The sequence below is a fragment of the Myxine glutinosa genome, chromosome 2 (assembly GCF_964187855.1).
Source record: "Myxine glutinosa chromosome 2, kmMyxGlut1.1, whole genome shotgun sequence".
NCBI classification, from domain to species: domain Eukaryota; kingdom Metazoa; phylum Chordata; class Myxini; order Myxiniformes; family Myxinidae; genus Myxine; species Myxine glutinosa.
In genome coordinates, this window is record NC_136262.1 from 54,423,430 (window position 1) to 54,436,626 (window position 13,197).

Here is a 13,197-nt window from a genome sequence, read left to right on the forward strand (position 1 = left end):
TTTTTTATGGCCGGATGCCCTTCCTGACGACAACCCTCTAAGTTGTCTCTTATGACACGCAGGGATACGGTGTACCTATTCTAACCAGGGTACACACCGGGAACCAATTGTTAATGTAACATTTAAAAAAAACATTTTAATAGTAGCATTTACGTACCTGTGAAAAATGATACTTTAACTTTTGACGAAAGACCTAGAGAACATTTTCACCATCCTCCCTCGCCTTTCGATTCTGGACTGCTTCTGCAGTTTCGGCCACCTCCACATTGCAATTGCCCTGGCTCTTGCATTTGTTTCTGCCACTGTTGCCCATGGGACGTGCAAAGTGACTCACATCCATCCCAGCCACACCACCAGTCGCGTGGTCTCCGGAGTCTGCCACACCTAAATGTAGACGGTTGTTGTTCAGCATTTCAACACTGTCATCTCTGGAAAGTGTTGCTGTAGTGTCAATACATTGGGCCCAGGGAGCATTGGTCTCTGGTACATCTGCAGGAAAGCTGTTCTCTGAGCAATCAGAGGTGATGGGGCTCTGGCGATCTGAACAGATAGACATACGTGCCAGGTACCCCTCATCTTGTGCCTCTTTGAGGTTCTCACTTCCCAGTTCAATAAGGTTGCATCGGACGGTGTGTGGCACAGTTTTTCCAGAACATTCCTTTGTGTCGAGCTCGGTATCTACGGTTTGCGGCATCCCACCAATTACATCTGGAGCTTTGTTGGCTGGTAGCAAGGGAACACCATCAGGGTCTTCAGACCCAGAAGTCTCATCATCGCTCCCCAACTTCTGGTAACATCGGTGTTTCAAGTCCACAGCGTGCAACACTTTTCCCAGCTTGTCCCCTGGGGTACGGCGGTTAGAACTTGCCCGTCCTACTGACCCAGGCCTCTCCTCCTCCTCCGCAATTGGGTTTAGAACTTCAGCCTCCACTAGGCCAGGATCACAACTTTTGCCTCGGACTCCTGATACAGCACCATTTATTCGCAACTTGTCCACACGGCTTGTTTCAGACAACAATGAGAAGTGCACATGCGATTCTGGCGATGTCACCAGAGATGACTTGAGGGAGCTCCCACAACCTGTCCCATCAACCTGCGCCATCTGACTGATGTAGGCTCCATAGGCATCTCGGTATTCTGCCTGCTGCCTCTCAGTCATCCGCATCACATCTTGCACCGAAAGCTCAGAGTTCAGGCTCGATGTTGAGTGAGTGCGCTGTGAGAGTGCATCCTGGGTTCGTCGACCGCTCTGCACATCAAGTGAACGGCAAATAACTTGCAAGAGCTAAAGTTGTATACACTAATCAGAGCAACACATTTTAACTACAGCCATCACAACCAATTATGGTATCGATTTTCTCTCATTTCCAATGTGAAAAACTCACCTGCCAGAAAGCCACTTGACTTCCCATGTCTTCTAGGCCGGCAGTCTGCAATTCCTCAAAGCTGAAGTTCAGGCTGTACTTGTCATTAGTCAGGCCTATGGTTGGCCCTGAAGGAACTCCGCCTGGACTACTCGTGCTGCCTCCAACAGAAAGACCACTGGAACGTCCAAGTCTGTCGCGTGGTGCTGATGGAGGCTCAATACTCGAGCCAGCAACAGAGCTCCCTCCACGACAACCTCCCACGACGCTGCTGCCCGCCACATCACTGACAGAGTGTAGATCGCTGGGTGGTAAACCATCAAGCTGCCGGAGTTCAAGGATCTACAAAGAAAATATAAAATAAAATAAAAACATCAATAAGATTGCTCAATCACCACGATGAACACAAATATCTGGACCACCTTGGTGTACCTATGATTCATTATGCTCATGCAGGGCACATTTGCCTACATAGAGTGACTACAAGGAAGCCAGTTCTCAAGTCAGAAAGAAACCTCACAGCAAACAGATTTAATCAAGTTTGGAATATAATGCATAATTGTATAAACCATTGAAGGAAAATCGTACAAGGGTGAAGATAAATGCATACAAAAGGAGAATGCATATTATCAAAACCTCAACATGTCACAGACCATGCCTGGCAAAGGGCATGCAACACGAAAAATAAATAAATAAATGCACCAAATGACCCCAAAACAAACTGGCCATTCAGAAGCTGAAAAGTTGCCCTTTCTATTGTCCCAAACCAGATGTACTGTAAATAGCTCCCATATCACCATCAGTCTTTTTGGAGTGAGAGGGTTGGGGGAAAAGGGGATTTATTGATAAATGGCACTAACTGCTACCATGTCCATCACAAACTCAAACAGCCCAAGTGGCATATACCATGCTTTTGAAGAGTTGCCAATCTCCAAAGCTCATATCCATCTCCGTTTTTAGCTCATCCAGGTTGCACTGTGTCAGCACGCGGCCACCGATGTTTGCCTGTGAGAGGAAGAAGTCCAGCAAAGGAAGAATATGATGTTGCACCAATGAGCAAGGAGGGATATCATTACGAAGAGAAAATTCTAACGAGAAATGATCCTGCATAGTGCAAGGGTGTTGTGGTATGTCCTGGAGATGGTGAGACTAGCTCACTTATTTGACAGAAGGAAAACATTTAGTCGGACACTTTCAATTGAGGTCGTAAATCTCATCCAAAAGCTAAAATAGGGGCTCAAAGTGCAGATGTTCCATCAGTTTTAGTTATTTATTTTCTTCTCTCCACTAAAGATACACTGCAAAGTTTGCAAACATTAAAAATACAGATGCTTCTTTCGCCATGGCATGCAACAATATGTCTGCACTGCAATCCGATTTGCAGAAGAAAGAAGGGTACTTGATGACACTATCAATCATGTAAATGATTCTGGGTTAACTATCGTTCAACAAGGTGAGTGGAATGAAAGAGGTAGGGAGGATGGGTTGTGAGCGATGGGGTGTGCATGAAAAACGGTCCACACCTCCACATATTCACATCACCACCGTTTGCTGCAAAATAAATTATTGTGCAATTACAAGTATTAGCAGCACTGACAGACGGATGATAGAGGACCTTGCTAAGAAATGTAGCAATATGGCCTCCAGCAGAGGGAGGGAGAGGGGACGGTGGGTGGAGGGGGGAGGAGGGGGAGAGAAGAGAAGCCTAGGCATAAACATGCAACTAAATGATTGATCGTAAAATCCTACCACAGGATCAAAGTTTGTCCAAACATGTGAAAAAAAACACAAAAGTTTTATCTCATCGCTGGTGAGCGAGCTGAGATAGCAGTACCAGGTTGGTTCATGGAAGCATGCAATATAGCCAAGAAGCAGCCACAGTAGAATGTCCAATATTTGCGAGACGCGACAGAGACTATCAGTGGAATGGAAGAATGCAGAGACAGACGTGTTAATGCTTGGAGCGTGGATGACGCACATTATTTCAGGCAGGGAGAAGCTTCAGCTGCTGAACAGGACAACATGTTTCACGAGATCAATAGGAACAGCAATTTAACAGTGTGAAAAGAGCTCGATTTGTTGGGTGGTGGGAAGGAAAGGGGGCCAGGGGGCGTAATGGAAATAAAAGTCCGAGCACAGGAAAGATGGGTATGATTGTTTTTCCCTTCAATTAGTTCACTGCATATTCCTCTTTGCAAGAGAGTACAACAACCACGTCCTTCTTCAAACATCGTGCAAACGTTATCCCTTGAGCATGACTCGCATATCGCGATGAAAAACCACTCGATGCCCCATAACGTCACCCCCCTGTGCAGGGGTATTCGCCCACAAATCCTCATTTCCTCCATTTCCAGTGCAGCACATATCTGCAGCCCTGCACATTATTACTTTTCCTTTTCAATATGCTCTCAGAAGAAGCTGTACGCAGGTCATATGCAGTAAATGCTCAAACCATTAAGCTGCTCCATATGCCCATTTGCTATAAACCCTAATGACAAAGCATAGGCACCACCTGGGCATTTTATTTGGAGAAAAACCCGAACTGTCTGACATGGTTTCCGTTCTAACGTTTCCCTCCGATTTCTCAAAGACCTCCAAATATCTCCCACCCTCTCAATCTCAACCCATTCCTCTCGCTTTCCATATAGCCATGCACAAACCAATCTTTGCTTAATGAAGTGTTCGCTTAAGGATTTCTCCATCCCTCTCACCTTGATACTCCAGCATAATTTGAAGAGCCCAACCCAGCCTAATTTCAAAAGCTTGTTTCAGAATTTGGGCATGTAGATTTATTCTTCATCTTCTTCTCCTTCTCTTCCCTTTATAAGGGTTGAGGTCATAAAAGTGAATGGTTGATAGACTATTTGGATATATACCAAGATTACTTATCTGCTCCCCATCTCCCCACTTGCCCCCTCACCTTGCGAATGCGGTCCTGGTACTGCCCAAGCAAAGTCGGATCGACACCGTCCAGATGAACCAATCGCTCACACACTCCTGACACAGTGAGAGAACTCAACACTCCAGGTGCCTGGAGGCCATTGACCAGAGAAGAGCAGAGACACAGACATGGACAAGCAGCATTAAACAATCTCAGCATCATTCCATTGATCAGCAATATTACCTCAAGATGTTGAACCACCTGCAATGTAATGAAAATTCCCATACTTCAACTTTATACTAGGGAGAATTTGGGTGTTGGGATGAGAGGAAAATGAGTAGGAATGCAGGAGAGCCATCCAAACAGCATCCCAAGAGACCATTGCATGATGCACTGTCCAAATTCCACCGGTAATGCATTTGGTATCAGATCGCCAAAAAGGATAGCTATGGGTGCTTGAACTAGGCTTTTGGTTACTCATTGCACACCAATGAATGACATGGACATGATGCTCCAAATGAGTCGGAAAAGCCATGCACACACGTGGAAGGTGCACTCGGCTGCACCGGTCATCAAACGCCGTGATCGAGCCGAGAGGCAACTGTGGAGCGCCCCATAACGCAAAATAGGTTTCTGATACAAAGCAGATGTTATCCACACCATGTGCACAGCAGCAACTTAGCAAACAAAGCAAAAAGCCGTGGAAAGGGCTACTGAAGAAAATAGTAGTGCAGCAAAAGTCATGCCGGCAAAAATAACAAAAAATATTATTTGCTATGTTTACCAACGCAGCTTTTGTTGCACGATGGTATTCACATTGTGTATCAATAGCACGTCCTTGAAGTTGGTGGAGCTCGTCAAACCCTGCACACAATGTCCCAGTAGGAACATTTCTTTTTTTTGTTTTTTCAAGGTTTGCAGATTCCGAAGGTTAAAGAAAAATGTGTACCTGCCACAAATTGATAACGGGCAGCAACTACATACATTTTTGTGAATTATTTTTATATACGAATTCAGGTGGAAGTGCAGGTTAATATTAATCAAAGAGCCTTGATTAAAGGAAAAACGTACGTGTGCACAATGTACTTGACCATGGTTTCTTCATGCCATTCCAACTTTTGAGTATTGGTTAATTATTCTTTCAAACTAAATGGTGCTGGTGTGTTGACAAACACACACACACGATATATATATATATATATATATATATATATATATATATATATATATATATATATATATATATATATATATATATATATATATATATATATATATATATATATTATATATATATATATATAATATATATAATATATATTATATATATATATATATATATATATATATATATATATATATATATATATATATGAATAAATAAATATATATATATATATATAATTTAGGGTGGGCTTCAAAAAAGCAAAATGCAGATTTTCTCCGGGACATGGTCTATTTTTGTTCCTTTTGGTGTCAAAGGAAACCACACCAAATTTGAATGGAATCCAATAATATTTAGGGGTGCCACATCAGTGATGAATTTTCCCCCATGCAAAAATAGGAATTTCCCATTTTTTGGGCTGTATATACACAAAATAAATACATAATTATATATATACATTAAATATAATATTAAAAATAAATATATAGTAAATATACATTAAATAATAAATATACATAAATACACATTATACATTATATATATACAATATATTATACATACAGTTTTGAGACTTCCTATGATCACTATCTGGGCAATTTTCATGCATGTTTTGTACAGGTTCCCGGGGTCAGGGGTACGCTTTTTTAGTGTGTAATATGTAGGCCTAACTTATTGACTGTGGCTCTTTTGTAGAGAGTGATCCTGTGGAGTAAGAATTAACAGGATTTTACCCACATTCTTGCTTATTTTGCAGATTATGGCATGTGCTAGTACCAGTGTTTCATTGAAAACTCGGGCTCAGGATAATGTGTATCTCATTGGGTCCACTTCTGGAGATGCCATCAAAGGTGCCAAGCTCCCGACTGTATCAATCTCTTGTCCTGTTTTTCCATCACCTGAAGAAGGAGAATCGCACTGCCCGGGAGAGTGCAACCCTCACCATTGAAGAGGTTGTGAAGTTCTGGGAAAAAGCTCACCTACCTACAACGACGAAGCAGCACTGCATCCATCGTTTGGAGAGGCTATATGAAGAATGGAGGAGCCTCCAAAAAGGTGCAAAGCGGGGTGGTGCGACCCAAGAGAAAAAGGAAGCATCCTTCAAGGCCTCCTTGGAGAAGACGTTTGATCTTAGGCATGCAGATTCGGAGGCCATAATCACCAACCCCGAGGACAGGAAGTTTCTTCACGATCAATTCTCAGAGAGGAAGGCTTCAATGGGATCTGTAGACACTGTGTTGGAAGCAAAAACGTTCTTGTGTGTTTGAAAGATCAGCAGCCACGAGATGATTATCGTGAACTCCTAGAACTGACTGTCATCTACATGGGAGGAATCCCACCTCGTGGAATCCGGATCATGGCTCCAGGAGCAATGCACAGAGCCACATGGATGGCAAAAGCACTATATTCACTACAGGTGTTCATGTTTCGGTCAGAGATCCACTTGACACTTCGAGAGGCGAGAGAACTCCGAGCCTTCAACATTTTTGTCTGCCTTGTGTATGTACAGGCTTGGTTTCGGGCTCCACAAGCTATTGAGGCTCCCCTGAATGACATTAACCTCTTCAAGAAGTTGGAAAAGTTTGAACAAATCAATCAGAAGATGGCTCAGGCAGCCTTGAAGGCACTTGGCCGCCACACGTGGTACATGAGCCCAGTACTAGTGGCATTTGCATTCTTTGACACCAGAAGTGACAAAGAAAGCAAGATCAATATGATTGAAGCATTGAAAAATGACGGTGAAAACCCCTCTCCAAAGAGACCAGCTATCAAACGAGGAACCGCCCTGTCAATCGCTGGCCTCATAACAAAACACACCAAGCATTTCTTCAGCATCCTAGGGACCCCAACTGATTGGATGGATAAGGATCCTGGTTCATGGGAGCAAGAAACCAGCTTTCAGGAAGCAAAGAAAGCCGCCAGTGGCTTAGTCATGGTGAACGACAGGGCAGAAAGGGGTGTCGCATTGATACAAGACTACAATAAGCTCCTTACAAAGGATGAAGAGCAAAAGCAAGCTCTGCTCCAAGTTGTTGCTGCTCACAGGAAGATGTACCCCGATGCCAAGAAGGCAACAGTGGTGAAACAGGCCCAGAAATAGGAGTTACATTTCTCATTATATTTGGGTTTTTTAATATTATGTGATATGGTGTCTCTTCATTTTATGAACTGAACATTTGGATTGTTATCATTGAATTTGAGTTTTCATAGCAATATAGTGCTATTTGTGCAGCTATTGTAACTTGTGTTTGCTAGAATACAAAGAAAGTGAGTGGAGGGTGGATTTTCATAAAACAAACTTCTGGTTTTGCTTTCGATCCATATATAGAAAAGTTTTGTAGACACCTTTAGTTTGAAGGCTGATGTGGCACCCCTAAATAAAATCAGATTGCTTTCATATTTGGTGTCTTTTCATTTTGGAACAAAAGGAACAACATAAAGCCATGTCCCAGTAAATATTTAAAAAAAATTATTTTGAGCACCACCGTAATATATGTATATATATATATATATATATATATATTGTTGCGGATATGAGGACTGTATTTTTTTGATTGTGTTGTATTGTGGTAAATTGGTGATGAATATTGCTCGAGTCTGCGCCTCCTGCCTCCGGAGCTGTGTAAAGGTCAAAGGGCGTCCCATAATTAATCCATAAAGCATCCACACCACAGCTAATCATAGAATACCCCTGTTCGATAACTTATATCTTATTATGTGTTTTAGGGTAAGGCTGTGTCTCCCATTAATTGAAATACTCCATTGCACCAGTGAAAGAGATAGATTCCCTTCATTCCCACTCCCAAAACTTCATTCCCACTCCCAAAACTTCATTCCCACTCCCAAAACTTCCATTCCCACTCCCAAAACTTCCATTCCCCCTTTTCGTCAATTGCCATTCGCATTGCCAACTGCATTTTGGGCGGTTTTCTCTTCATCCGCCATTGACCACGAGGCAGGGTTGGGGAAGAAAGGCGGGTCCCCACCTCGTCATAGAGGGGAGGAGTGAGTCAGCCCCACTCAACCAACCACGAACAAGGGGTTGGACTTGGAGAGGGTGTGGAAAGAAAGATCGAGGAGGTTCGCGAAGGTTGAGGGGTGGGGCCTATATAACCCACGGCAGGGCGTTTCAAAGACCAGGGAGATGAGCTTTGACGACAGAGAGACGAGAAGAAGTCCAGGGTTGAACTGCAGCTCGAGCCACCGAAACTGCACTCACTGCAGCTTGAGCCACCGAAACTGCACTTGCTGCAGCTCGAGCCACTGAAACTGCATTTGCTGCAGCTGGAGCCACCGAAACTGCAGCCACAGCAGCGTGAGGCCTGGACGGCAGTTTGGAGCAGGGCCGCGAAGGAGTGGCGGCTGCCCACGAGTCAATCAGCTGCAGAACTAGTTGGACCTCCCTATCCCGCCAGCCATCCACCAGCCACCCACCTGCCATCCCTATCATCATTCCCCGTGTAAGTGTGCTCGTAGTCTGTCTTTTGTCTTGTCCCTGGGTAGTAACAATAAGTCTGTATAAGCTAGTATTTTCACTGTGTCACCTGCGTCTCATGTGCTTGTAAATAAACGTGACTGCTGTCTTTTTGCTTATGTGTGTGAATAGTAAATAAATTTAGTAGTATTTCCAAACCTTTCTTTGCCTTCGTTTTCCTCTTTGCATTCGGTCGCTTTAGAGTTTTCCCGATTGAATAGCGGTGGCGCGATCCGGCCAAAGTTTGGGGCAAATCGGGTATTAGTCGGGGAATAACTGTTCGGTCGCGGTAATACCAACCGCTCGGTAAATAACATCTTTAACCGCGTCCGCAACAATATATATATATGGTATCTGTAATCTGGTTCTCCAACCTAATGAGCGGACAGCATGACGGACCATGACGGACCAACCTAATGAGCGGACCATTACCTCCCCCCTCCCCCTCCACTCCCCCTCCACTCCCCCCTCCCCCTCCCCTAACCTCCCCCCCCCTCCCCTCTCCTCCCCCTCCCTCCTCTTCTCCCCTCCCTCCTCTTCTCCCCTCTCCTCCCCCTCCCTCCTCTTCTCCCCTCCCCCCCTCTTCTCCCCTCCCCCCCTCTTCTCACCTGCCCCCCTCTTCTCCCCTCCCCACCCTCTCCTCCCCTCCTCCCCCGTTCCCCTCCCCTCCCCATCCTCCTCCACTCCCTTCCCCCGCCCGGCAATGCCGGGTACTTCCCATGGCCAGCTGTACGTGGGCTGCTCGAGGGTTGGAAAACCAAGCAATCTCCCCATCCTATCACTGCGTTGCCCTGATGAAGCCCCAACAAGGGCGAAACCAGGTCGGTAACTGTGAGTTTTGCATGCACTTGTGACAGTATCTGAATTTATAATCCGTAATGACGCACTGCTGGATGGTTCCTCTGGAGCTTTGCAGGCAATGCGGACATGCATGGCGATGACGTCATGCTGTCCGCTCATTAGGTTGGAGAACCAGATTACAGATACCATTATTAGTAACTCCCAACCGCAACCAGGTCGACTCCATATGATGAGTGGATACCAGAGATAACGTTACCGTGTGGCAGGCGGTGCTTATCGCTCCCAGCAAGGTGCAGCAGCAGCTGTATGGGACACCTTGCTGGCGGTTCTCCACTGATGATATGAAGGTCGCATAGTGACTGATATATATATATATATATAGTTATGTCGGTGGATAGGCCATACAGTGCGTTCAGAAAGTATTCAGTCCCCTTCACTTTGTTCATATTTTGTTATGTTGCAGCCTTATGCTGAAATCGTTTAAATTCATTTTTCCCCTCATCAATCTACACTCAATACCCCATAACGGCAAAGAGCAAACAGGCTTTCAGAAAGTTTTGTAAATTTATCAAAAAGAAAAAACTGAATTATCACATTGACATAAGTATTCATACCCTTTGCTATGACACTTGAAATTTAGCTCAGGTGTCTCCCATTTCTCTTGATCATCTTTGCGATGTTTCTACACCTTGATTGGAGTCCACCTGTGGTAAATCCAATTGATTGGACATGATTTGGAAAGGCACACACCTGTCTATATAAGGTCTCACAGCTGACAATGCATATCAGACCAAAAACCAAGCCATGAGGTCGAAGGAACTGCCTGCAGAGCTCAGAGACAGGATTGTGTCGAGGCACAGATCTGGGGAAGCCTACAAAAAATATTCTGCTGCATTGAAGGTTCCCAAGAGCACAGCGGCCTCCATAATTCTTAAATGGAAGAAGTTTGGAACAACCAGGACTCTTCCTAGAGCTGGCCGCCCAGCCAAACTGAGCAATCGGGGGAGAAGGGCCTTGGTGAGAGAGGTGACCACGAACCCGATGGTCACTCTGGCTGAGCTCCAGAGATCCTGTGTGGAGATGGGAGAAACCTCCAGAAGGACAACCATCACTGAAACACTCCACCGATCTGGGCTTTATGGCAGAGTGGCCCGACGGAAGCCAAACAGTTCAATCTTGGTTTCATCAGACCACAGAATCTTGCTTCTCACAGTCTGAGAGTCCTTTCGGTGCTTTTTTGCAAACTCCAAGCGGGCTTTCATGTGTCTTTCACTGAGGAGAGGTTTCTTCTTCTACCAGCAATAACGACTTCCAGCTTCCAGACCATACAACCCATCATGTTGAAATTTTAAACACTTATTCCGCTTGATGAGAGCTACATCGCATTAAAATTTAAAGTCGATCAATGCAGTGGTTCAAGAGATAAAAGCTTTTAATGATTGTCGTTCAAGTATTTATTGTGGCCAAACCATGTGACTTATCAAAACTTTTGCTTAAAAACGTCATAACTCCGAAACCATGTGACGCATGACATCATGATCACTGAACTTTTTGTTCGTCATGGCTATGCGATTTTGCATGCAATGTTTGGGCTCGATCTGTTCAGCCGTTCCAGATAAAAAGGGGTTTTAGTGTTTTTCACGAAAAACAATATGGCGGCCGAACCATGTAACGTACGACGTCGAAATTTTTCGGGGGATCTATTTGTCGAATTCGAAATGTGACGTACAACGCATTCTGAAAAAAATATCCTATTCGTGGGAGCAAGGGATCTATTTGTCGAATTCTAACCTCGTAACGTTAGCATTTTTAATATACTAAATAAACATGTTTTTTGGTCCCATTGCAGAGTTATTTAGAATGAGCCATGACTCCATTTTTTCCATTGAGCCGTTTCGGAGATAGAGGGGCAGAGTTGAAGGTGTTTTCCAAGATGGCGCCCATACCACGTGACCTATCACGTCATAATTGGCAGTAAAAATTATACGTGCCTAGGTGATCACTTGATGAAAATTTCTTGTCAATCGGACCAACGGTTGCTGAGAATATTCATTTTAAAGTTTTCAGACGTCAAAAATAGTGTGGAAGAATAATAATAAGAAAAACTCCAACAGAAACAAAAGGTATTCCTCTGCAATATAATTGTAGAGGAAACCTAATAATAACTTTTCCACCATTTAGTCACAAAGAGTAAATAACCTAAAATATAATTTATTTATATATATATAATTATATATATATATATATATATATATATATATATATATATGGAATCTGTGAAATCAAATACCATGCATACACATCCATCTGAAAACTTGCATAAATGCTTAACACATAAAATGGAGAAGGTATGACTGTTTTTTGATTTTCAAACGTGCTAATTGAGAAATCAACAACCATGATTCACATACCGGCTTTTAGAATATAGAGACGAGAGAGTTACTTTTCTAAGCTGCATTCTGATGAGATTCAGCTCAAAAACATTTCCAGGTGCAATAGTTATGCGCAGAGAGTTCGAGAAGAGCAAAACAGCCGTCCGCACGATTGTGAATGTCACTTAATGATGCCTCCCAGAACACGCCTTTCCTCTGCGCAAACCAGAGGGCAAAACGTTTAACTTAATAAAAGTAGGAACTGGGACATTAAACAAGGACACGACGAAGTGCACTTATCAGGTCCCCAAGGTCTCGAGGTCGGTGCCAAAGTTCTAATATAGCCAAGCTGATTGTCTAAGAGCGATGCAATGCAAGGCTGTCCTGTGTCCTTTCTCACTGATAAAAAAAAAAATAATGCCCCGTCTTGCCCTCCGTTCCAGCAGGGCCTCCATCCACATTCTTGCAAATCGAGGATCACGTTATTTTTCTTTTCTTATTACCAGTGATTACGTACTTTGAACGAATGAACAAAACTGACTGAGATAAACCTGGAATTGTGAAAAGTGTTATGGCTCAGCGAGCAGCTCAGGGTTTCACATGAGGCACACAGCATGCGGACACGGGCACTGCCAGAAGGTCACTCGACAACCCAACAAATGCTCGAGTGTTTACATACATGGGAAAGCATGCAGTTCAGTCCCGTGCAGAGGACTACACATACAATCTTAACAGTGGCTATCTAAACAAGCACCTTTTCATTGTAATGCCAACGGGTTTAAATTATCGCATCAGTGTTGGTGATATAGTACAATTCAGTTGACCTACTTAGTTTCAGGAGAGACAACTCTCCTGAAAAAAAAAGAGGATAATTTAATGCATGCAGTCATCATGAAGCTCTGCACACCACATGCGAGATGCCAACAGGAGGCTTGTGGCAATAAACAGAAAAGCACGAGCCACAGCCAGAAGCCTACATGCCAGAGCGGGGCATTACCCGATGGGCCGGCGACCCGTACTCGGACTCGGACTCATCTTCAGGGATAATTGCCTGCCGAGTGCAAATGATCCAGCTGACAACAAAACCGATGCAATGAAAAATGACGACCAGATCTCAACAAACCGTTAACTCTTGCACTTAG

The 13,197-nt window shown here is 43.9% G+C and overlaps 1 protein-coding gene across 5 annotated transcripts in view; it reads right to left on the reverse strand.

The window, feature by feature from the left end:
- Positions 1-13,197, reverse strand: part of KIDINS220 (kinase D interacting substrate 220) — a 186,845-nt gene that overhangs the window by 28,733 nt on the left and 144,915 nt on the right. For 3 of the 5 annotated variants that reach the window (XM_068108192.2, XM_068108193.2, XM_068108194.2), the window contains 5 exons: positions 13,053-13,106; positions 4,285-4,395; positions 2,271-2,369; positions 1,386-1,706; positions 158-1,249 (listed from right to left, as the gene is read on the reverse strand). In XM_068108192.2, coding sequence (XP_067964293.2) covers positions 194-1,249; positions 1,386-1,706; positions 2,271-2,369; positions 4,285-4,395; positions 13,053-13,106 — 1,641 coding nt within the window. In that variant the 3' untranslated portion in view covers positions 158-193. The remainder of the gene's footprint in view (positions 1-157; positions 1,250-1,385; positions 1,707-2,270; positions 2,370-4,284; positions 4,396-13,052; positions 13,107-13,197) is intronic. The other 2 variants (XM_068108197.2, XM_068108196.2) reach the window with 1 other exon arrangement.